The 21,229-nt window shown below is 57.6% G+C and overlaps 3 protein-coding genes across 3 annotated transcripts in view; 2 read left to right on the top strand and 1 right to left on the bottom strand.

The window, feature by feature from the left end:
- Positions 1-1,528: 1,528 nt before the first annotated feature.
- On the bottom strand, positions 1,529-8,480 carry NCLIV_019540 (putative signal recognition particle protein; the record flags this gene model as incomplete). Its single annotated transcript, XM_003882148.1, has 14 exons — positions 1,529-1,561; positions 1,894-1,986; positions 2,519-2,584; positions 2,732-2,881; positions 3,558-3,687; positions 4,177-4,256; positions 4,632-4,761; positions 5,094-5,244; positions 6,178-6,297; positions 6,550-6,623; positions 6,806-6,935; positions 7,261-7,422; positions 7,864-7,993; positions 8,367-8,480. The coding sequence occupies 14 exons, from the start codon at positions 8,478-8,480 to the stop codon at positions 1,529-1,531; spliced, it is 1,563 nt and encodes a 520-aa protein (XP_003882197.1).
- A 1,916-nt stretch (positions 8,481-10,396) lies between these two features.
- On the top strand, positions 10,397-12,716 carry NCLIV_019530 (conserved hypothetical protein; the record flags this gene model as incomplete). The annotated part of the gene is made up of 4 exons (XM_003882147.1): positions 10,397-10,722; positions 11,131-11,412; positions 11,798-11,883; positions 12,565-12,716. 4 exons carry the CDS (start codon positions 10,397-10,399, stop codon positions 12,714-12,716), a joined length of 846 nt encoding a protein of 281 aa, XP_003882196.1.
- Positions 12,717-15,324: 2,608 nt separating this feature from the next.
- Positions 15,325-21,229, top strand: part of NCLIV_019520 (MGC83258 protein, related) — a gene marked incomplete at both ends in the record, with an annotated part of 53,519 nt that continues 47,614 nt past the window's right edge. Inside the window, one exon of the mRNA XM_003882146.1 lies at positions 15,325-20,805. Coding sequence (XP_003882195.1) covers positions 15,325-20,805 — 5,481 coding nt within the window. The remainder of the gene's footprint in view (positions 20,806-21,229) is intronic.

The raw sequence follows: 21,229 nt of genomic DNA, 5'->3' as shown, positions 1-21,229 counted from the left end.
CGTCGCACCTCGTCACAGTGACTCGTGTCCCAGCCAGGTAACAGGGAACATACAATTTATTTTTGGAGTGGCCCACTCTTAGCGCGACACTTCACCAGTGTGGAAATAAATGCCTTCCGGAAGGCCAAAAGCAGCTGAAATGTTACGAATGCAGACAGGTAACTTTTCTTGTGGCAGTCACGGGTCCATTACCGTGACCATGGAAAGATGCTCTGCTACGATGAACGAGAAAACTGTGCACTCACTGAAGCACCAAATCACGCAACAAAAGGGACGATGTACTTTCACGACCTCCGAAGATTCCCTCTGCCGCATGTGCACGCCTCCAATGGCGTCAGCCCGACCGAAGGCGGTCGGCGACACCAAACAGCAATCAACATTGCTACCGTGGCAATTGACGTCGCTTCGTTTTGTTTGGCCGACCAAGGTCAGAAGCAGTACAGCTAGAGCGGGGTGTCTACGGTTATCCGACAACATGTTGTGGGTGGACTGGACGAGTTTGGTTTTCTAGGTCCAGGACAGACCGCAGATTCCCTTCAGGATCTGTGTATATATTAATGAGACTGTTTCGAATGTGGAGACGTGATGGACGGGCACGGTGAGGAACAAGAATGCTCCGTCCTAGAAAGATTGAGACATGGGGGGCACGACAAGCCGGGGGTTTCTCTGGATTGGCAAACCATTGCAAAACTTGAAAACAATTGGTGTCTGCCCATTTCGGAGAGAAGACTCTCGGCGTTCATTTCCCCAAGAAAACGACATGAAAAGTTGTGGTGTTACGTTTCTCTGTACCGAAATGAACACAGCACTGATGGGGAAAGACGCAGTAAGAAAACGTTTCCGACGATCTCCCACCTGTTGCTCACTTCGCACCCGTGTGATATCTAGCTATATGAACAACACCCACGAGCGCGTACCGAGCATCCCTCTCCAACAGTTTTCCCGAAAAAACAGCTGAATGCTTGCATGGACAATGGAGAAATACAGAACAATCATCTGCGGATTCACCGGAACTCGAACTGACAGCACATGCACGACTCCTTATGCACCCAAGGGAAATCTGAAGCACCAAATATACACATGCCCACGGACGCTACGCCGGCAGATGTATGAATATTTGTCACCAAACACATTCATTTGCTCTTTATAGCTTCATGCAGTCAGCAAAAGCCCAACGGAAGGGAAGACGAAGGCAAGAAAACGACCAAGGCACCGGGTCGTCTCCAAGGCGGGGTGTCGGGCAAAGAGAAAAACAAAAAAGAACACAAAAGATGGAAAAGTGGATGTGAGCGGCAGCATCCGTTTCCCTCCGACAGGAGCATTGATATCCTTCGGAAAACTAACATGAATAACACAGGCAGTGAACGTACATACCGACATATATATATATATATATATATATATATATATATCATGTCCAAAGTGCGCCTACGCTGGAGACGCTGTTTCCCTTTTTATTTTGTTCACGCCTTTGAACGACGATGATAACTCGGTCTCTTCCTCGTTTACGGTACTTTGATCACGGGATTCAGTCGAGCAACGCTTTGACCACCATCGTCGGCTGCACGGGACACAGAATTTGCGACACACGCAAAACACCAAATGGATCCGAAAATGCTCCCTTACACACATGCAGTTGCACACATGCGTGTGCACACGGTTCTGACCCTCTGGATATATATATATATATATCAGTTTTTCAGTGGGTTTACCTAGCTCTTTCTTCTGTCTCTTCATCGCACCCCCATCGTTTTACTTGGCTTCACATCCATGTGTGTACATACTCTGTTTTTCTAGTCGAGGCATGCATGCACAGCAAAAAACTGTAAAGCTAGTGACATCGAAGAAGCAACAACGAAAAGGAGAAGCAAGCAGGTTAGAGAGATTGCTTACATTCAGTTTCTTCAAGTTCGGATACTTCTGCCCTGTTCCCACAAAGACCACCGGTTGACCTGTGATGTACACCATCGATAAGGCGGCGCCCACCTGCCGGACAAGCATGCGAGACAGGAAAATGCAACTGAGCAAGATGAGCCTCGGATAAAACGCAAAACACCATGCATGGGAAAGACTCTCCAAACTGCGCCGGATCCGCTACTCTTTATACACGGACAAAACGGATTTGGACTGGTAGTTGATCCAACGGATAGGAGCTCTGTGAGGCATCGACACCGTGACACGGAACTTCAGCGTCTGCTCGAAGACAGTGACAAACAACCTATCTGAGGCCAAAAGGAAGAGGAAAAACGGTGCACATTCACGCTCGTCTCCACTGTACACAAATGCATACGTTTATATAGGCATGTGCACAAACAACTTACATCTAAACGCATACACAGCATATATATATATATATATATATATGCATATATGCATATCAATGATGTTGGAGCCTCTCTGTTGTCGTCCAGGGAAACAATAAAGCTATCGTACAGTACGTGAAGAGCCCTCGCGCATAACGAGTCCGCAACGGGTGAAGGAAATTTCTCTTGAAGAGAGCGAATACTTCCGAACCTACCTTATCATCGACAGTGTCGAATTTGGTGAGAATGATGCCGTCAACTGTGCGAGGAGGCCGACCGCCCTGTCAAGTGCGGAGACACCTCAAAACACGAAGTACGTGGAAAGCTACGGAGGTGAAGGAGAACAGAGAACTCGATGGAACAAGAAAAGGCCAGAAAAGGCGAGCACACAGGAGAGAAGAGAAGACTCGGCTGGAAAGTCAACTTACGAGGGCAGTGAGATCTACGAGAGCTTGATTGAACTTCTTCAGTTGGTCCACGGCGTCGTTGCCCACGAGAGCCTCGCCCACAAAGAGAATCATGTCGGGGTTATTGATGGCAACCAGCTTTGCGAGCGAGCGCATGAGAGGCTCGTTGTCCTAAAAAGGCGTGAGCAACAGGGAGAGCTCGAAAAAGGAACAAATGGAAGGAACAGAAGGGGAACCGTCAACCGAGGACACAAACACAAAGAGAGAGCCCCACCCGCGAGGAAACGCCCGGCTGGAACCCCCAAAGAGTCTAGGTTGCTGACTCGCGTGGCCACACACGAGGATGAGGAAGGAAAGGAACAAACGAATCGGAAAGACAAGGAACAAACGAATCGGAAAGAAAAAGCGTGAGGAATCCGTTTTAACAGAGTAGCAGAGAGGCGGCAGCGTACAGACATCAAACGCACGCATTTTAGAGAACGATAAAACCTAAAGACCGGCCAAAGCAGGATCGAGGCTCGGACAAGCACACGGAGGAGGGTGTAGAAACGGACGGAAACTCAAGTACGAACAGATCGAAAAAACAGAGAAGAGAGATCGGCAGACATACCAGCTGCGCAGGTGCTTTCCGTGACACCGGAAAACAAGCTCAGTCGACAGAGAGGCAACACTTGGATGTCCACGACAGAACAACGAGGGATGTGCACTAACAATGGACCATTTGTTTTATCTGTCTCGCTTTACAGTAAAGTTCACCACGCGGGTATGCATGTCGAGAGAGCTACGCGAAGGCTGAGGGGACTTGGAATGCTTTATCAAAGTCTAAAGAGCTTCTTTTGTCTTGTACCTGCATGCGCCCGGCTGTGTCAATGAGGACGACATCTCTGCCTTCCTGGCGCGCCGTGGCGAGCGCCTCCCGAGCAATCGCTGCTGCGTCTTTCCCGTAGCCTCTCTCAAAGAGAGGCACCTGAAGGCATCTGAAGAGACGTTTACGCGCGAGAGAAAACGAAAATGGAGCGGCGAGAGAAAAGGCCGAAGACAGAGGAGAGCAGAAGACGAGCCCCAGACGCAGGGACAGGAACAGGGCAGAAGGAAGACACTCCGCGACAGAGTGAAAGGAGGAGGAAGCCGGCGAGGGGCGAAGACAAAGAGAAGGAACAGCCGCGAAAAGGGAGAGAAGAGATCGAACAAACACCCGCGACACGGAGCTTTTGCAGGAAGTGGACCAGTTCTTAAAAGAGGAAACAGAACGATACAGACGACAGCTACCCCGCGTCCACGCCACAACCAAAATTCGAAGTGTGATTGCTTGCATGGAACTCCTCCAGAGACACTTTTGGTGCCCAAAACAGGGAAACATATTACGATTCAACAGAACCAAGGCCGGGGAAAAGGGAGACCAACGAACGGTGCCGTGGGAAGCGGAAATGGAGTCGTTGTTCGACTTGAACTGCTTTTTTCCTCACCTCGAATGCGTGCGCAGCTGCTCCACGGCTCCAGCACGGAAGGTGTCACAGGCGGCAATCAACACATCGAGGTTGCCTTTCTGGAAAAAGAGACAAGCGACCGTTTTGAAACGGAGAATGTTCAGCGGGTCAGGGTCCGCATACGAAAATCGTCTCTATTTCTTTGCATGCATTGCCGCCTTTTCGACAGGATGAATGCACGAGAAGCTTGCGCGCTTGCAAACGACGAAGAGAGGCGAGAGACGAACCCCGTCAAGGCTCTCAGAGGCTGTCTACCTACCCACGAATTAGCCCACATAAAGTCCCTATCGCATGCGTGTACGTTTGCATCAGCAATCGATTCCCCATCACGGTGCCCATACATACTTACAAGGGCAGATGCATCTGCAAACATATTCCTGCAATATGAACATATACGCATTTATATGGATGCATGCCTGCAGCGAAAAACGTACGTGTTTGAGGTAGTACGCGACCTTGGCGAGGTTGGTTGATTTCCCAACCCCGTTAACGCCCAAGAAGACGATTGAGAAGACTCGGCCTTCGGCTTTCGCCTCAAGAGCCAGGCGTAAGACGTCGACAGTTCTGCAGAAAGCGGCGAGACGGTCGGGGAGAAACGACCGGGAGATAAAAACGTGCTTCAGCGACACAATGGACCGCGGCGACGCCGGAAACAGAGACTTCCTGAAACTTTTCAGAGATTTTCGACGTGGCGCAGCTGGTCGAATCGCGACAAAAACGTCACCACGGGCTCTGCGGAGTCCAGAATTCCCTAGCGGCCTCGTCCACTATGGAGAACGCCATCTCACCTATGTGTATCTCTACACACGCGGCAAAGGTTCCAGAAACGGTGTCTACATAATGCAGCAAATTCCGTGGTCGTTGTCAGCAGGAAGTCGAAAGAAGCGTTTCCTTACTTTTTTGGAGTCAAAATCTTAACGATGGCGTCGCGCGTCGCCATACGGACTGTTTGATGAACCGTTGTGAAGGATGCCGTGCGGGTCCCTTTCAGACGCGACTGGACAGAGTGGAGAAGGAGATCAATGACTTCCTCAGCCACATTCTTCCCTGAAACGAAAAAGACAAAGAGTCTATTATTCGATCGAGAAGTACGCCTGTGCATGTTCTCTCTTCATCCCAGCACTGCGTCCTCCAGTGTGTCTCTCCCCGATCCGGTTCTCCACTCCTCGCCGCCCCTCGCTTCGTCTGCCTCCGCCGTATGCTGCTCGACCGCCCCGACTCCCTCTCCCCTCTTTTGTCTTTCTGTCGTCAGCCCTCGCGCTGTCTGAAACTGTCTCGGTTCCTCTGCATTTCCCGCTCTTTCCCTCGTCCTCCCGTCTCCCCTGGCAAACAATGGACCTGCGAGATGGGCCCGGAACGCCGGGAGCGTCTCTGCGATGTCCGCGTCGGTGAGCAGCTTGTTGCCTGAGACACGGAAAAGGAAACTCCGGGGAAAAGATTCAGACACACGCAAAACCCGCAGACCGCCCCTTCCTCGTGCACCGATTCCTCAAGCCCTCACACACATCTCAGAAAATACCACGCGTCTGGCCACTCAGTCTGTTCTGCGACTCTCATTACGGCTTCCTAGAAGAGAGGAAAGAGCCTGCTGGCTAGCCGCATGCAGACGTTCTTCCTCCACTTGTCGGGACAGAAGCTGCACAGCACGACGGGGGAGCAACGCTCTGGACGAGAATCCTCAACGGAGGAAGGCGAGCGGCTTTTAGCGCCGCATCGCCGCACGCAGCCTTTCCCCTCACGGAGAGAGACGGAGCGACGTCTAGGCGCAGACCGGTTTCATCTCGTTACTGAACAGGCGCCACGCGGAAACGGATTCGATCCGCGGAGCCCTTGAAAACGCGGCGCCTAACTCTCAAATGAAAGCCATCGAAACGTGCGGGTTTAACGAGCGGAAAACGTCGGAAGTGGGAGATGCGTTGTCCGTGTATATACAGCAGGACTGCGAAAAAGAAGTGTTTCACGGACTCTTCGAATTCTCACCCGTGAACGTTTGGAGCTTCGAAGCGATGCGGCCAAACCAGCCCGAAGTGGCTGCTTCGTTCACTTCATTTTCGAGGAGCGCATCTTCGTCTTCCGAATCCTCTAGCTCCTCGTCGGCGCCTGGAAAAGCGAAGAGGGAAAACCGAACACGAAGAGAGATAAGGACAGAAAAGGCGGGAAACGCCAGCAGGAACTCCGAGACGCCGCCCGAGTGCACGGTGGGACAGAAGCAAAAGAAAGCAATGACACACCGTGTGCAGATTGGAGACCAGAAAAGACAGCGAGAACGCGGGAAGAGACAAGACGGAAGCCGAAAAAGAGACAAGAGGAGGCAGGGGGACCACGACCGGACGGAAAAGCTTTCTCGCCTACCGTAGATCGCTCGCTCCATCATCGCCATGCTGGTGTCTCCGTTTTGCACGTCTCCATTCGACGCCGCTTTCTTGCTGGAAGAAACGTAAAACAGACACCGGACTCGACCGCTCGATTCGTCCGGTTCTACGATCTCTCTGATGTCGAATCGAAGGGTGGAGCAAACCTCCGGGAAGTGGAAGGCATCGAAACAGGCGCGGGGAAAACGCAAACACACAAACGTGCGGCACCGAAAAGGGTTGCCGCTTCCTCTTACCTAAAGTCGAGGGTGTCCATGTTCTTTTTGGTTACCCGTTGATTGGAATCCCACGGCATCATCGGTCTCCGTGGGCCTTTCTTCTTTCCGCGAGCATCTTCGTCGCCGTCGCCTTCCTCGTCGTCTTCATCTGGGGCGGCCAGCGCAACACAGAAGAGCGCAAAAGAGTGTCTCTCCCTCTTCCTCCTCCGAGCCTTTCCCCTCCCAGACGTGGTTTCTCTCAGTCACCGATCCTCTTGAAGGCACTCTCCTCTTTTCGTCCCTGTTCTCTCCTCTCCTCTTCGTCTGTCGCGTTCTGCTGTTCCTTGTTTCCTTCCCTTGCTATCTCTCTTCCGCCTGCTTTCCTCGATGGCCTGCGTCTATGCATCCCGCCTCAGACACCGAGATGCGACGCCGCCACGTGTGTGTGTGTGTGCGTCATCGTTCGTCTCTCCTTCCTTGGCGCTGGCCCTTACCTGCGTTGCCTTTCTTCTTCTTCGGTTTGTAGCCTCCCGCGTTCCCGCCGGCTTTCACCTGATTCGTCTTTCTCTCTCTCTGCTGCTGATACAGAGAGGTGAAGAGCTGCACGAAGGTTTCGTCGAAGGGTGTGCTGGGGGGACTCGCGACGAAGTCCAGGGCTGGGAGAGGAGACGCAAAAGAGCAAAAATGCGAAAGGAGAGACCGCCCGTAAGACAGAGGCAGAAGCGCGAAGATGGAACAAACAGCGCGACAGCAGGCTGAGTTGAGAGCAAAACGAAAAAGAGAGGACACAGGGACCCGACGGACGGGAAAAACCCAACAGACGACAGATCTGCAGAGGACAGTGGGTCGCTGCGGCGCCCCAGAAACAGAGGAGGCCGGACGAAGAAAACAGACGAAGAAGAGGAAGAAAGCATCAGAAGAAAGAGAGAAAACGGAAAGGCGGTGGAAAAAAGAGAAGAAACGCGCAGAACAGGGGGGAAGTCGCGAGAGGAGATGAGAGGTTGCCACAGATACCCGAGAAAGAGGAGAGAACTACAGGGAACACGACGTCGGGCAGTGGAGCTGCAGAGACTCCCTTTCAGAAAAGCAAACAGTACCTTTTCTCCCCTCCATGTGCTTCACAAACGCCAGAGCTGTTTGATCAAGGAGAGCATCCAAGAAGGCGATCTGCGCCATGCCGCGATAGATGACGACGAAAACAATCTCCAAGTTGTTCAGGAACTTCCACTGAAGCGTGTACGGAGAAACTGTCGCGCTACAGCTTCCGGAACGCTCCTGAACATTCGAGCAGCAACTCCACTCCATATATATATATATATATATATATATATCTGCCTGGAGATACGCGGGAGGGAAAACGAGAGACAGAGGGAAGGAAAGACACCGAGGGAGGGGAAGAGAGAAGAGGAGAAAAAAGAAAGAGGGAAAAGGACAGAGACAAGCAAAGGGAGTGACAGCGAGAGACGACGGGGAGCCGGCGAGAAAAAAGAGAAGGGGAGAAAGAGGCCGGCCGCGAGAGAAGAGGGAGCAAGGTAGACAGTCCACGAGTTTGTTGAGGCTGGCAGAGAGCTCGCAGCAATAAAAAAGATCTCTTCCTTACCTCTAGGAGGACATTTTTGATGAGGTGATCGAAGGGAGAGCCCTGGACCTTGGCGAAGCAGAAACTCCAGAGGACGACGCCCCCGCGGGTAAAGGCGCAAATCGCATCTATCATTTTCTGTAGCACAACGTCACAAAAGTTCTGAAAAGGCGTATATACATATATGCGTGTAACTCTATCAGATGTATACCTAAACATCCACGGAAATACGTCCGTCTACGCCGACAGGAATGTGTAGATGTACGCACATTAATACAGTATACCGATAGCAGAGGATAGCGATAGACAGAACGCGGGGACAGTTGCGCAGGTGTTCCAAAGAGGATATCCGCGAGATGGAAGTATTTCTTTGGAGGACAGTGGAAAGGACGGAAGTCTTGTAACACTCGCCCGGAGAGACAGACACAGCCTGTCTCGCCCCTCTTCATGTGCGCGGCGAGAACCCTAGAGAAGCCGAGGGAAACGAATCCCTCTGAAGAACGGCACGACTCCACACATGGGAAAGAGGGAAAGAAGGAAAAAGGTGGTGCGAGTCGAGGCGAGGGAAAAAGAGAAAAGGCCAGCTGCCTCAGATGTATATACAGTCTGTGTTTTGGAAGCACGAGAAGAGCAGAAAACGGAGGCGAGGGATCAACGAGACACGGAGGTCTTCCCCTCGCCGACAAGACAGAGAGAAAAATTACCGTTTGTTCAAATGGGCGAAGAGAGAAGGCGCTTCTGGAGGTGTCGAGGCGTCTCGAGAAAGGAAGAAAAAACGCAGAGAAAGGCAGAATCCCTGCTTGTGGACCAGCAGTCAACGAGAAAAAAAGCGGACCCCGAGAGACACACTGTAGAGTGGCCGAGAAGAAGAGTCGCCGTCGGCGGCGAAGAAAGGGTAGGGACAGCTGAAAACTGAGAAAGGAGACGAGAGGGAGGCATTTTGAACGGCTAGGAAAAAACGCGAAAAGAAGGCTGCACATGCTTCTCGTTCCGTCTCTCTTTTCCTCTCTCGCGCACAGGACACGCTGGCAACATTCGCGAGAGTTGCTGGGTCTTCGACGCTGAGTCTGTTCGGATCCCGCCTTCTTGCGTTTTTTCTTTCCTCGGCTTTTCAAGGATCTTTCCTAAGAAACGAGATCTGAGGAGCGAGGGAAAAGAAACTCGAATCTCTCCGCCGAAAAAGAGCCCTTTCCCTTCCCAAAGCTCGTGCAGAGGGGAGGGAAGACGGCGACACATCACTCTCGGATCTGAGCGGGACCGCGGAGAGCGAGAAAACGACTGTGGAAATTCCGGAGATGCCGAGTTTTTTTCCCTTTAATTGGGCACACATACCCCTCCCCGCTTTGTCTCTCGTGTTCTGGTAACTCTTCTCTGCTTCTGAAGAAGGTCGGGGATCTCGACATTGCAACTTTTTGCATCTGCAGAAAGGAGGAAATCGGCAGGCGTCTTCTCAGAACCACAGAAAAGGGCGTTTCTTCATGGACGGGGACTGTCTCCCGGCCTGTGCTGCTGTCTTCTTCCCGATTTTCGTCCTTTTCTCCCCTCGAGTCCGTTGCTTCACCTGGCAACTCGAAGCCACCCGCCTCGGCTTTCCGCGAACGGTGGCGAGGCCTTTCTCTCGTTTTCCTCTCTCTCCCTTGTCCTCCTCTCGTCTCTCTCTCTCTTCGCGTTCTTCTCTCCTCGTGGGGAGCCGTTCGCCTGACTCCGCGTCTTCTTCCTTCTCGACGGCCGAGATGGCGACAGGCGCGCGGCTTCTCAGAGAAGGACGAAGGCGCCTCCACAGCCGAGAGATCCCGTTGTTCTCTCCTTTTTTGCCGTCTGAGAGAGGCGGACCCGCGCCGGTCTCGACGGCGGGAGAGGGAAACTGGTGCTCCGGTGGGAAGAGAAAACAGGCCGTCTCAACTGCCGAAGGAGACAGGTCTGTCGCCGACGCTTCACACACTTCCGTGTCTCCTCGATCTCTGTCCCTCCCTCTCGTCTCTTCTCTCTCCCGGAACTCTCTCTCGGTTTCTTCTGCGTCTGCGCCTTTCGCCTCTCCTTCGCGAAGTCCTATGCTTTCTCCACACAAACCCACGTCGCCTCCGTCCTGTCTTTCTCCGCCTTCCTGTCTTTCTCCGCCTTCCTGTCTTTCTCCGCCTCCCTGTCTTTCTCCGCCTTCTCGGCCTTCTCTGCTCTCGACGCGGCGCTGCTTCGGCGTCGGCGGGAGTTACGGCTACGACGCTTTCTTCCGAGGCGCGGCAGAGGTTCTCAATGGGTCCAACATCAACTTGCCACACTTGCCAGAAAGCAAGGACGAGAACGAAGCAGACACCCCCCAGCTGCATTCCACGCGGCTGCCTCAGCAAATCCGACGCTTAGGCTCGAATTACTTCTTCCGGTGAGCGATCTGGAAGATCCAGAGAAAACGCCAGCGCTCTCCTCGGATTTCGTCTCTGATGCCGCTCCCTCTGCCTGGCATCTTCCGCCTCTTCAGATTTCGTCCCTTCTCTCGTCTGTCGAGTGTTTCCCGTGCCACGCGTGTCTCCCTCGTCTCAGCTTGCCTTTCAAGATCCTCTGCGCTCTATCTCCTTGTGCAAAGCGCTCCGTTCGCAGCTTCACAGCACCGAGCTCTCTCTCCCCCTTCTCTCCCGTCTGTTTTACTCCATTGCTTTTTCCTGAAACCTAAATTTTAGTATCTTCAGTGGCGTTTTCTTCACGTGAGTATTCGTAGAGCGAGTTGTTTTGAAACGTAGTCTGTCCCACGCCGTTCTGCTCCGTGCTCTCTCGCCTTCTCTGTCCGTTCCAGGAGAGCTCGGGCTGTCCCGCTCACGTACTATCACCATCTCGTGGAGTCAAAGACCGCAGACACCCCCGCCGCCTCGACCTCTCCCGAAGGCGGCGTCAGTGTACAGACCGGCCGCGGCCAGTCTCTGTGCTTCGTGGCGTCTGCCAAGCCTGCGTATCTCCACAGCAAAGAGCTGGAAAACGCGATTTTCGAGAGCACTCGCGGGTTCGCCTGCCAGCTGATTCTCGAGGGGAGAGGCGTCAAAGCGTACTTCGATCCTGAGTGGCCGAATCTCATGGTCAGGTACGGCACAGAATCCGCAGGAGAGCGGAAAAGCGGAAGGCGAGGAGGCGGGACGAGAGACAGAGAGGGCGAAAGAACAGAGAGAAAGTGTGTGGCAAGCAGACGACGGCTGGAGTTTTTCCGACGCCAAACCCGATCCGCTTCAGGGTGATCTCTCAGGTGCACGAAGCTGCTGGAAACGAACCGGACGGGCTTTCCTTCTCTCGCGCGAGAAGGCAAGTCCTCGCCGTCGTGTGTTGCTTCTCCCCCTTTTTTGCGCGCTTGCTTGCGCGTCTCCGTGTCGGTTTGTCTCTCTCCTTTCCCGTCTTCTTTTTCTCGTGACGCTTCGCGCTCCACCTCCTCTTTCTTCTCTCTGGTGTCTCGTTTCCGAATGCGCTGTTCGCAGGCTGGGCGTCGGGGTGAAGCCCCTGGCGCTGAGGCGCCTCGCCGAGCAGTACGCGACTCGAGCGAAGATTTTCGTGGACAAACGAGGTGCGTCTTCTTTTTCACGTTTGCTCGCTCTGGGAACCGGAGCCGTTTCGCCGGAACGCGCGGTCGTCAGTGGCGGATGCCGAGCGCCCGAGAACCACAGTTTTTTTGGCTACCCTGGGGGAAAAACGAGACGCTTCCTGAGAAAGATGGCGAGTCCGTGGATACGCACACGCGCGGAGATGCGAGGAGAGGAAGAGAGGAAGAGACACCCGCGCGAGCTTTGCAGCGGTAGATCACTGGGTAGTGGAGGCCTAGCTTGTCGTCCGCATCCACGGAGATATGGCCGATGGGCGGCGACGCCGAACTGCGTTGCGGCAAGTTTGGCAGAGAGGCGAGGGATAAAGACGCGCCGACATTGGTGGCGCTGGAGACGCACGACTGTACAGGGAAAGTTTCGGGCAGCACCGTCCTGCGGCGATTCGCGAAAAAACGTCTTCCGGACAAGTTTGTGCTGCCGTCTTTCGGTCTGTACCTGCCTGTCCGTGAGGCGTTTTCGGCTCGGACCGTCATCGCATGCGTTGGATGGATTACCCGATACCGGATACACTCTTGAGAGGGCTGCACAGTTTCGCCGGTGTGAGGGTGGTTGGAGTTTTCCCCGTTTCCGCCAAAGGTTCGACGTCCAAGTGCTTTCTGAAAAAAGGTTTACATGTTTTCGATGTCCGGCTGCTGTCCCCTTAGGTTTGCTTCTGACTGTCCACGGCTACGACAAATGCGCCGTCGGCACGTTGACCATGTCGCTCTTCAGCCATCTCCAGGCGAATCCCTACACGATAAAGGGTGCCCATGTGGCGATGCATCCTATCAAGAAGAAAGTGACGAAGAAGAAGTGAAGTTCTGGGCTGTTTGTTTTTCTCGGCTTCCCACCACGTTCGGGCTGGCCGCGCATTCTCGCGGCGTGTGTGTGCTTGTCCTGTTGCTGAGCGCCGGGGACACGTGTAGTTTTTTTGGCTACGTTTAGGGGTGATTTTCTTCGCGAGAAAACCCGATTGTGTAGGGCCTCTCGTTGGCGGCCGGGGAAAGCGAAGGAGTTCGGCTGATGTGTTGTCACAGGCTGTGAGCGAAGAAGTTGCAGGCCGCGGACGCACAGAGATCGAGAAACCAGCCTCCGGTGAACGCGTGCACTGCGCGGGGACCCTCGCGCAGACGTTTTTCTTGCCAAAATGCACCCAGATTTGACCGCCAACCTCACTATTTTGTTTTCCGAACTCTCGGTTCACGCGCTAGGCACTGTAACAAATGTTGTGTTGCTGGTAAGAGTGTGTGCTGGACGAGAGGGGAATTCCTCCGTGGAGGACCGCGTTCCCGAGGCATACCTTCACCGTTGTGCCTTGCTCGTTACGGCGAAAAAAAACGTCAGGGAAATTTCGACACCCGCCCTCAGCCTTGTCGAGCGGTGTGCCTCGACTCTGGTCTCTGCCGTCTTGGGTTTCCGGCGAAAACCAGACAGGCTTCCGTGTCTGGAAGAAGGTTTTTGCCATGGCAAACAATCAGCCAGGGGGAGAGCCGATTATAGGCCACGCCACTCGGCGCGCTACGAAGGAATGAGAACCTTCGTCATCGAAGCGAGACCGACTCTCCAGTCGCAGTTCGGCGCTCGCCCCCTGAGCCTTTTCTTCCCCGTCGCGTGCTCTTCGGGGTTAGGCACTGTCTCACCGCACTGCGAGGTCTTCTTGCCTCGCGTTGGGCACCGGTCGGACGAAGACTCCCCGAAGGCATTTCCTTACTTCCCCCCCCGGCGCGCACCCGTTTCCCGCAAATAACCCTTCACATCGCTCCGTGATAGGATAGCGCAGTGGAAAGATGGACGGTTCGGTTCCCTCAAACAAGGTTTACACTGATCACGCCGGGGGTATAACCGTTCGCTAGCTCCTCAACTTGCACTTTCACCCGGCGCTCCTGTATTGTACGTCAGGGAGAAGGAACGATTCTGGTCGTGTGAAGAAGCAGCTGGTTGCATGCAGGCATCCGTGCTAACTGAAGTCGTGGAAAATCCCTTTTGTGCTCGTAACTGGATCGGCCTGCGGCCAAGGCCCGCTTCACCTTCACTAGCGTGGCACGCACACACAATCGCACACCTGGCTCTGAGAGGCGTGTTTTCGAGTACGGTCCAAGTTTCCGACTGGGGCGAGGATTGCCGGTTATATCGTACTGCGGCGTTCCTGTCCAAGGCACATTCGTCGGAGCGCCCCGTTCTGGGGAGCGGCCTCGGCACTAACCCGCAAGGCGAAGCGTCGATCGTCCCAGAACACATCGAAAAGATCGAAAAAAGAAGCGGCGCCTCCCTCACTTTGTCGCTTTCCGGGGCTCTTAAACACCTGCCTCCGCTCTCGAGAGATCGTGTCGGCACGCCAACGAGCCGCCGAGGGTTGAAAATTCCCGCGCGCTGATATCGACGCGAAAGCAGGCGAAGCCCCGGATGCACACCCGTAGGCAGTTTCGACAGGTGAGTTTTTTGTGGGGGGAGAACTTCTCCCAGAAAGAACGCGCTTTCTGCGTCCCACCCCTGTACCCTTTTTTTGCCAAAGCAGCGAAACTGCCGCTTGGCTGGTCATTATCTCCGTCCAGAGCGCCCTGCGTTTTGTCGAAAAGAAGACGTGGAGGAGACACACACACGCGAGAGAGAGAAAAACGCGGTTGTTTTTTGCCAGGAAAGCGGGCCATCATCGAGAAGTACGCCTCGGCGAGTAACAAGCAATGCCGACGGCGTGAGTTTTGCTTCGCACTTCCGCTTTCTTTGTGCGTTTCGGATTCGTGCGCCTCGTCGCGCTCCTCCCCGTTGCACGCGTTCGTTCGCGAGGTTTCCTCAAAGATCTCTTTACAAAACGCGCATGTAGAGACAGCGGACTTTCTGTTTTTGGCGTTCATCGCTGCGTTTCTCGCCGCCATCTGCCGTCAAAAGGCGCCACGTTTCCACAGAAAAAGCTGGGGATTCTCGTGTCTGGCGGGTTGGGTCACCAGCGGCGATGTGTCTTTTCCGCGCGGAGAGACGCTGCGTTTTTTTTTGTTTGGTCTACCGAGGACGCTCTCCCCCTTTGCGTGCCCGTCCCAATGCCCTTGACTCTGCCGCCTTCTGGAGCGAGCTGCGCAGACGCATCTCCCCATTCTCTCTCTCTGCCTCCGTTTTGCTAACTGACCAGTTTCCTTCCACGCTCCTCTCGAGTCGCCTCTCTAACGCTTGGGGAGGGGGAATCTCCCGAAGCAGCGGGGAACCTGATTCCTCACCGGAACCGACTCCCAGCTTGCACACACTCCTGCCTTTTTCTCCCGTCTGTTTCCGTCCTGCTCGCCTTTCACACTGCACCATGTGCAGCCGCAGCACGGCCGACCCGTCGGCGGTGTAGACTCCCCCTTCACTTCTGTATTACCCTCTTTCTTCGGCTCGAAATCGAGAGAGAGAGGCGCACACGGGGTTGGCGTTGCGCGTCTTCCACAACAAAAATGCCTTCTCGGTCGAACTCCCGCGGGGCCTCAGCCGACCCCGCGAGCGATGCGCTGTCAGACGCCGACGCAGCTTCTTCCGCTGTGCCCGGCTCTGCTTCCGAGCGGTCGTTTCCGTTTGTGCATCCTTCGCGGGACCAGCTGACGGCGGACAAACCTGCGAAACGCGACGCCGACCAAGAAGCCTTCGCCATGACCGAGGACACGTTGCCGCCTGTCCCCCCTGCGCCTCCGCCAGGAGAAGAAGGCGTTCCTTCCAGCCGTTTCACGTCGTCAGAAGCTTTCCACGACCCTCCTGCCTCGCCAGCTTGTGCCTCACCTCCGAGGCGCCGGTGCGCGGCTGCGTCTCCGGAGCTCGAGGCTCTCGGGGCGTTTTTCGCGCGGTACGCATGCTGCCTCGAGCGCGTGGCCGTGGTAGACGGCGCAGCGGAGTGCCCTGGCAGTCTCTTTGGCTGCGCCTTGCTTCCGCACGTCGAGGCGTCTCCTGCCTTCGCCGTCTCTCCGGCTGCCTGGACTTCGCGCTGGGAAGCGGATCCGTTCGCTTGGAGCGGTCAGGGAGAAACTCGACACGGCGGAGCTTTGGCGTCGCGGCGAGTCGAGCGGCGACGCCCTGACCACCGGCGGCGCGCGGGAGACTGCGGCGAGAAGGGACCCAAGAGGGGCGCTCGCCGAGGACGAAAACATGGCGGCGCTCGAGCGCCGAGTCGCGCCGGTCCTGAGACGGAACCAGCCGCAGCTTCGCCAGCAGCAAGTGCGCGTCAAAGGTTGGTGCAGGCAATGGCCTTGCCTGCCTGCGCGTTCCTCGATCTCCAGGCTCAGCAGCCTTCCTCCTTCTCAGTGTCGCCTGACGGGACGCCGGATCCGGTGTATCCGCAAGATCTCGTTTCTCTCGACGCTCTTCGGCAGGGCTTCCCGTGCGGGGCACCGACCGGGAAATCGCTGGGGAGGATTCAGGACTGGAGCAGCACTGGCGCGACGTTTTGGAGCCGCCGCGTGCGCGCCGCGCTCGATGCCTTTGTCCTTCTTCCTTCCTGGTACGGCGGCATCGAAAACCGTCTCCTCCTGGAAGAAGCCGCCGTCCTCCTTGCTAACACAGCCACGTGCGCCCTCCTCGAGGCGTACGCAGTCCACTGCCTGAAACGCCAGGCTGCAGCTCCCATCCCGCGCATGTATGCTGCTGGGCACGCGGCGGTCTCCTCTCAGTCCTCGTCTTTTCGCCACTACCCGAAGTCTCTCACCTCCGGCTTCTCGGTCTTCTTCGGCGCTGGCGGTCAGCTGCCGCACCCAGGCAGAGCCCCGGAGCGTCCTTTCAGCGCGCCGCGGGTCTCCCCCGCAGCTCGCCGCGTGCGGGACGTCGGTCCGGCCGCCGGCGCTCTGCGTCTGTGGAGCCAGGAAAACTCGGTGTTCCCCCACGCGGTCGACTTCAGTCCTGGACGTTCGGAGCCGCAGCTCTCCCTTGATGCCGGGACGGGCCAGTGTGGAGATCTCGGTGGAGAGTTTGGACTCTGCGCGGTCCCCGCGTTCCTCCTCGGCAGCCGTCTACCCTTGGGATCTTTCTTCTCGTCGCTGGCTACGTCGCCCCACCTCCTGCCGTTGTTGCTCCTTCGCAGTCACCTGGGATCTCTGGAGACCGGTGTCTTTTTCCCGGGCGGCTCGGCCGCGTCTTCAGACAGAATGGGAAACCGAACGGCCACCGAAACGCCCGCCCTCGCGGCTGTCTGCAGCGACTTCTTGTCTCCGTCGACACTGCTGGACACGAGCACGTTTCACGAACGGAGTCGGCGCGGCCTGCGTGAGGAGGAGAGGCGGCGAGCTTTGGCGGGTGCGGCTGGCGAGCCGGGCGAAGACGACTTCTTCCAACTGCTTCTAGGCAGTCTAGGACCCGAGCGGTCGCGGAATCTCGTCGCCTGGTCGGTGGCTGAAACTGACGCGTTCTACCTGAGGTGCGTGTACACCCTCAAGACGATTGTGAATCTGTACATGCGTTTCCCCCCTCTCTTTTTCTTTCCGCGGTCGATGCGGGGAGAAGACAGCCAGAAACAACGTACGAACGGGCCGGACGCGGGCGGGGACGACTCTGCGGCGAGCTCCGCGTTCCCCAGCCACCAACAAAGGCTCTGGGCGCTCCTGCTCGTGATCCTGTCGGGTGCTTCGCCCCTTTCCACAGACGAGGGGAGGCAGGGTGGAGACAGTCGCGCAGACGGGGACACGCTGGCGGCACACTTCTGCCCGGGGGAGGCCGTGTCTGGCAAGCGCGAGGGGCGGCACGCCTCTCGGGAACCCACGCCGTTTGCATTTGGGGACGCGGGCGGGCGAGCACAAGACAGACGGCTGGGGGTTCGGCTGACGAAGACCGCAGCAGGCTCGACGCTCCGTTTGGTTGCAGAAGCTCTCCTGTGCTCAGCCCTTCGGAATGGGTGCATGAGCGACATCTTGCTGACCATTTTGGTGTGCCTCCGCCAAGCAGTTTGCGACTTCCAGCAGGCGTCGTCTGCTGGGTTGTCTGCGGAGTCTGCTGCTCGGCCATTGATTTCTTCCTACTCGACCGCGTCACAGCCGCCGGCACGCCCGCGCGGCATCCCGCCGAACTCCAAACGCTGGGGATCGCACTACCTCGAAGAGTTTCAGCTTCTCACTCTCTTCGACGACCTCTCGTGGACGACCGAGCCATCCGGGCTCGAGTCTGGGCCGGACTCGCCTTCGCTTCTTCTCTCCAGCGATCGCCGCGCCGTCGAGTTCGTGGGGAAGGCGGCGGATGCGGTCCCGCTGTCTCGGGGCTCCTCAGGTGTCTCCTCAGACTTGGCGCGGTCTCCGCGCCCGCCGGGGCCGCGGCAGGGGAGCAGCAGCAGCGCAGGCGAGGCGGGGACGCGCCGCACGGCGAGCCCGCTCCAGATCGACTCGGAGCGCGTGAGAGACGCCGACTCGGCGGTGGGCCGCACGGCGCCGGCTGCGCATCCCCCGGCTCCGGACTCGGACGAAGCCTCGGGAGGCGCGGAGGCTGAGGCAGGCGAGCCGCGGCACAGGACAGCGGAGACAGGAGACAGCCTTGAGTTTTTGGAGGTGGAGGACGGCATCGGGGGGAGTCCCGGACGTCACGCGTTTGGGCGGGACTCCTCAGAAGGGTCGGGTGCGTCGTCGGAGGGCGCCTCGAGCTTCCTGACAAGTTCGTCCTCGCGCTGCCAGCCGTCGTCCGTCTCTTCAGATCTCGAAGAAGCCCCGCACTGGCGACCGCGAAACGAGAGCGAAACGTCCTCGCCGCGCAGGCGGGAGGGTCGGCGAGACGGCCCCTCGGGACGGGCGCGGGCGCTGCGCTGTTCTCGTGCGAGTCCTACGTGGGTGGACGATGCGCGCGGAACGCGTCACGCGCGCGATGACAGTTCGAGCAGCGCGGGGACTTCCGAAGGCTCCCAGAGCGTTGGGACCGGCTCGCTGGGACGCGGGCATCTTTCCGCGCGAGCGGACTCCCGCCGGAATGCTACCCGGGAGGCAGAAAGCGATCCCGAGGATCGGGAGGGCGCGCGAGGCGGCGCGTCGCTCATCGGAGGCAGACGCCCGCGCCGGTGGCTCGCCCCGGCGGCTGCCGACATTCTTTTTGTCGAGAGCCGCGGCGCGGCGGATCGAGGCCCCGCGCGGGACGACGGGGACGAGGGGGACGACGCGGGCGCGCATGCACATCGGAGACACCGCGGCGAAGCAACCACGTTTATGACGCCGGTCGGTGTGCGCGTTCGCAGCAGCCAAGCGAACTGCGAGAGTGCGAGTCTAGTCGCCGCGCGCTTGACTGAAGACAGCCGGTCGCACACCATCACGTACTTCCAGTTGCCCTCGGGCGTGGAGCCCGAGGACTTCGACCTCATCTCGGACATCCCTGCAGTCTCGTGGCCTCTGGTCAGTCAGACGCGGTTGGACCTGCCGCAGGGGGACAGCGGGCTCGGCACAGGAAGCGGCAGCTCTTCGTCACTTGCGCGCAGACGGAGTCGAGCGCGAGGCGACGGCGAAGGCGTGTCGGGGTTCCCGTCCAGCGACTGTGTCGACGCCCGAGTCGTCTGTCGCTACACCGCGGCGTTCCCCTCGTCGTCCCATTCTCGCACGGCGGACTGGTGCGGCGTGCCTAGCGCGAGAGGGAGATGGGGAGCGCAGTTCCTGTCCGAGGGGTGTTTGCCGTTTGCATCTTCGCCCAGCGTCGTAGACGATCTGGAAGCGCGGCTCGAGAACGAGGCAGCGAACCCTCTGGTTCCGTCGCCGAACGCGTGGAGTCCCGCCGAGGGCGTGGCGGCGCGCTTTCTGTCCCAGACGCTCCAGGGGGAGCTCCTCGACGCGCTCGCCGAACCAGTCTGCACCATAACGCACACCGTCGCCCCGAGGGCGCCCCGCGGCTCCCTGCTGGGCCCGCCCGTCGGGCCCCCAGTGTCCCGCCTGGAGAGACCGAGAGCCGTGGGGTCGGCCCACGACCCCACCCGGGCCCTCGCACCCCAGATCGCCTCCGCGTCCCTGTCGCCGACTCGGAGCGACGACGACGAGATCCCAGCGAGGCAGACGCCCCGCCACCAACGGGACGCGCGGCGCGGCGACAGCAGTCTCCCGCGTGCGTCCGCACCCCGGAGCGGGAGAACGGCTGGGGGCTCTCGCGCCCCTAGCGAGGGCCTGCGGACGCTTCAGCAGCTCCAGCGGCAGCAGCGACGGGCGCGACTCGCCGCGACGCGCGAGGCGTTCCTCACCGGCGTGCATGTTTGTCAGTTGCTGGTGTGTGAAAAGATTTCTTCTGCGTTGCTCGCAGAAGGCGTCGTTGAACCCGGACGCTGGCGCCCAGCCTCCGACGCACTCGTCGAGGTCGGTGTCCTCCTCGGGGATGCTCACCTCGCGCCCTACAGCGCCACGCGAGTCAGAACGAGGGGCCCGCCTCCTGTGTCGCGGTCCAGGAACGCAGGCGAACCGGCGCATCCAGGAGGCTCCAGTGAAGACGCGGAAGTGAAGGAAAACGCCGGTTCGTCTTCGGATCGAGCTGGGCGTGGCGCGCGAGACCAGCAAACCGGAGGGCGTGATGCCTGCGGTCGTCCGGATGCGGCTCAAGACTCGTGCATGCAGTCCGGTGGAAGCAAGGAGACCACGTGGCAAGAGAAGCTGTACTGCAGGCGCGCGGCAGGAGGCGGAGAGAACCGCCTAGGAGGGACGCTCTGTGGAAGGCCTGGCGCCTGTGGAATTCGCTGCGACGGCTTGGCGTGGACTGAGTGGGGCGAGGCGAGAAGCGCGAGACATGGCCGTGCTTCTCGCGCCCAAGGAGACTGCAGGCGAGACGAGACGGAGACGCGACGCAGGGCCCGAGGGACAGGCGAGCGCGGCGGGTACCTGCATTTGGGCAGAAGATGGACGGAAGCAATGCGACAAGGAGAACGCCTCGAGGGCGGAAAACGGATTTGGTGCATGACGCTCATGCTGAACATCGAGGAAGGCGAACTAGATGTGTTCCTTGACGGCAAACTGGTGAGAAGGACACAGCGACGCAGACGCCGGAGACAGAGACACGAAACGTGTGTGGGTGTGCACCCGGCACAGAGACTGCGCCGGGCCCTGCGTCAGGAGCCGAGAGCTGGCGTTCCTCCGAGGCATCGGCCCGTGCATGCATTGCCTTCCATCTCGATGCGCCTTTGCGGTCACTGCTGAAACAACGCATAGGGACACACGTGCTCGTCCTTCCCAGTGCAGAGGCTGCGGTTGGGCGGTAAACGTCAGTGCGCCGGGGAGAGATCGGAAAACTGTGCTGTTACGTCTGTAGGCGTCTTCGACAGTTCTCTGTGTGTGCGTGACTCTTTGCATATATTCATGTTACACACCTATATACATATACGACACATATGAATAATACATTGACATCTGCATATCCGATTCCTTGGGTGTCTGTTGTAGA

This window comes from Neospora caninum, chromosome VIIa (assembly GCF_000208865.1).
Source record: "Neospora caninum Liverpool complete genome, chromosome VIIa".
In the NCBI taxonomy this organism is placed as follows: Eukaryota; Apicomplexa; class Conoidasida; order Eucoccidiorida; family Sarcocystidae; genus Neospora; species Neospora caninum.
Note: the sequence above shows the minus strand (reverse complement) of the source record. Positions and strands in the feature narration are given on the sequence as shown.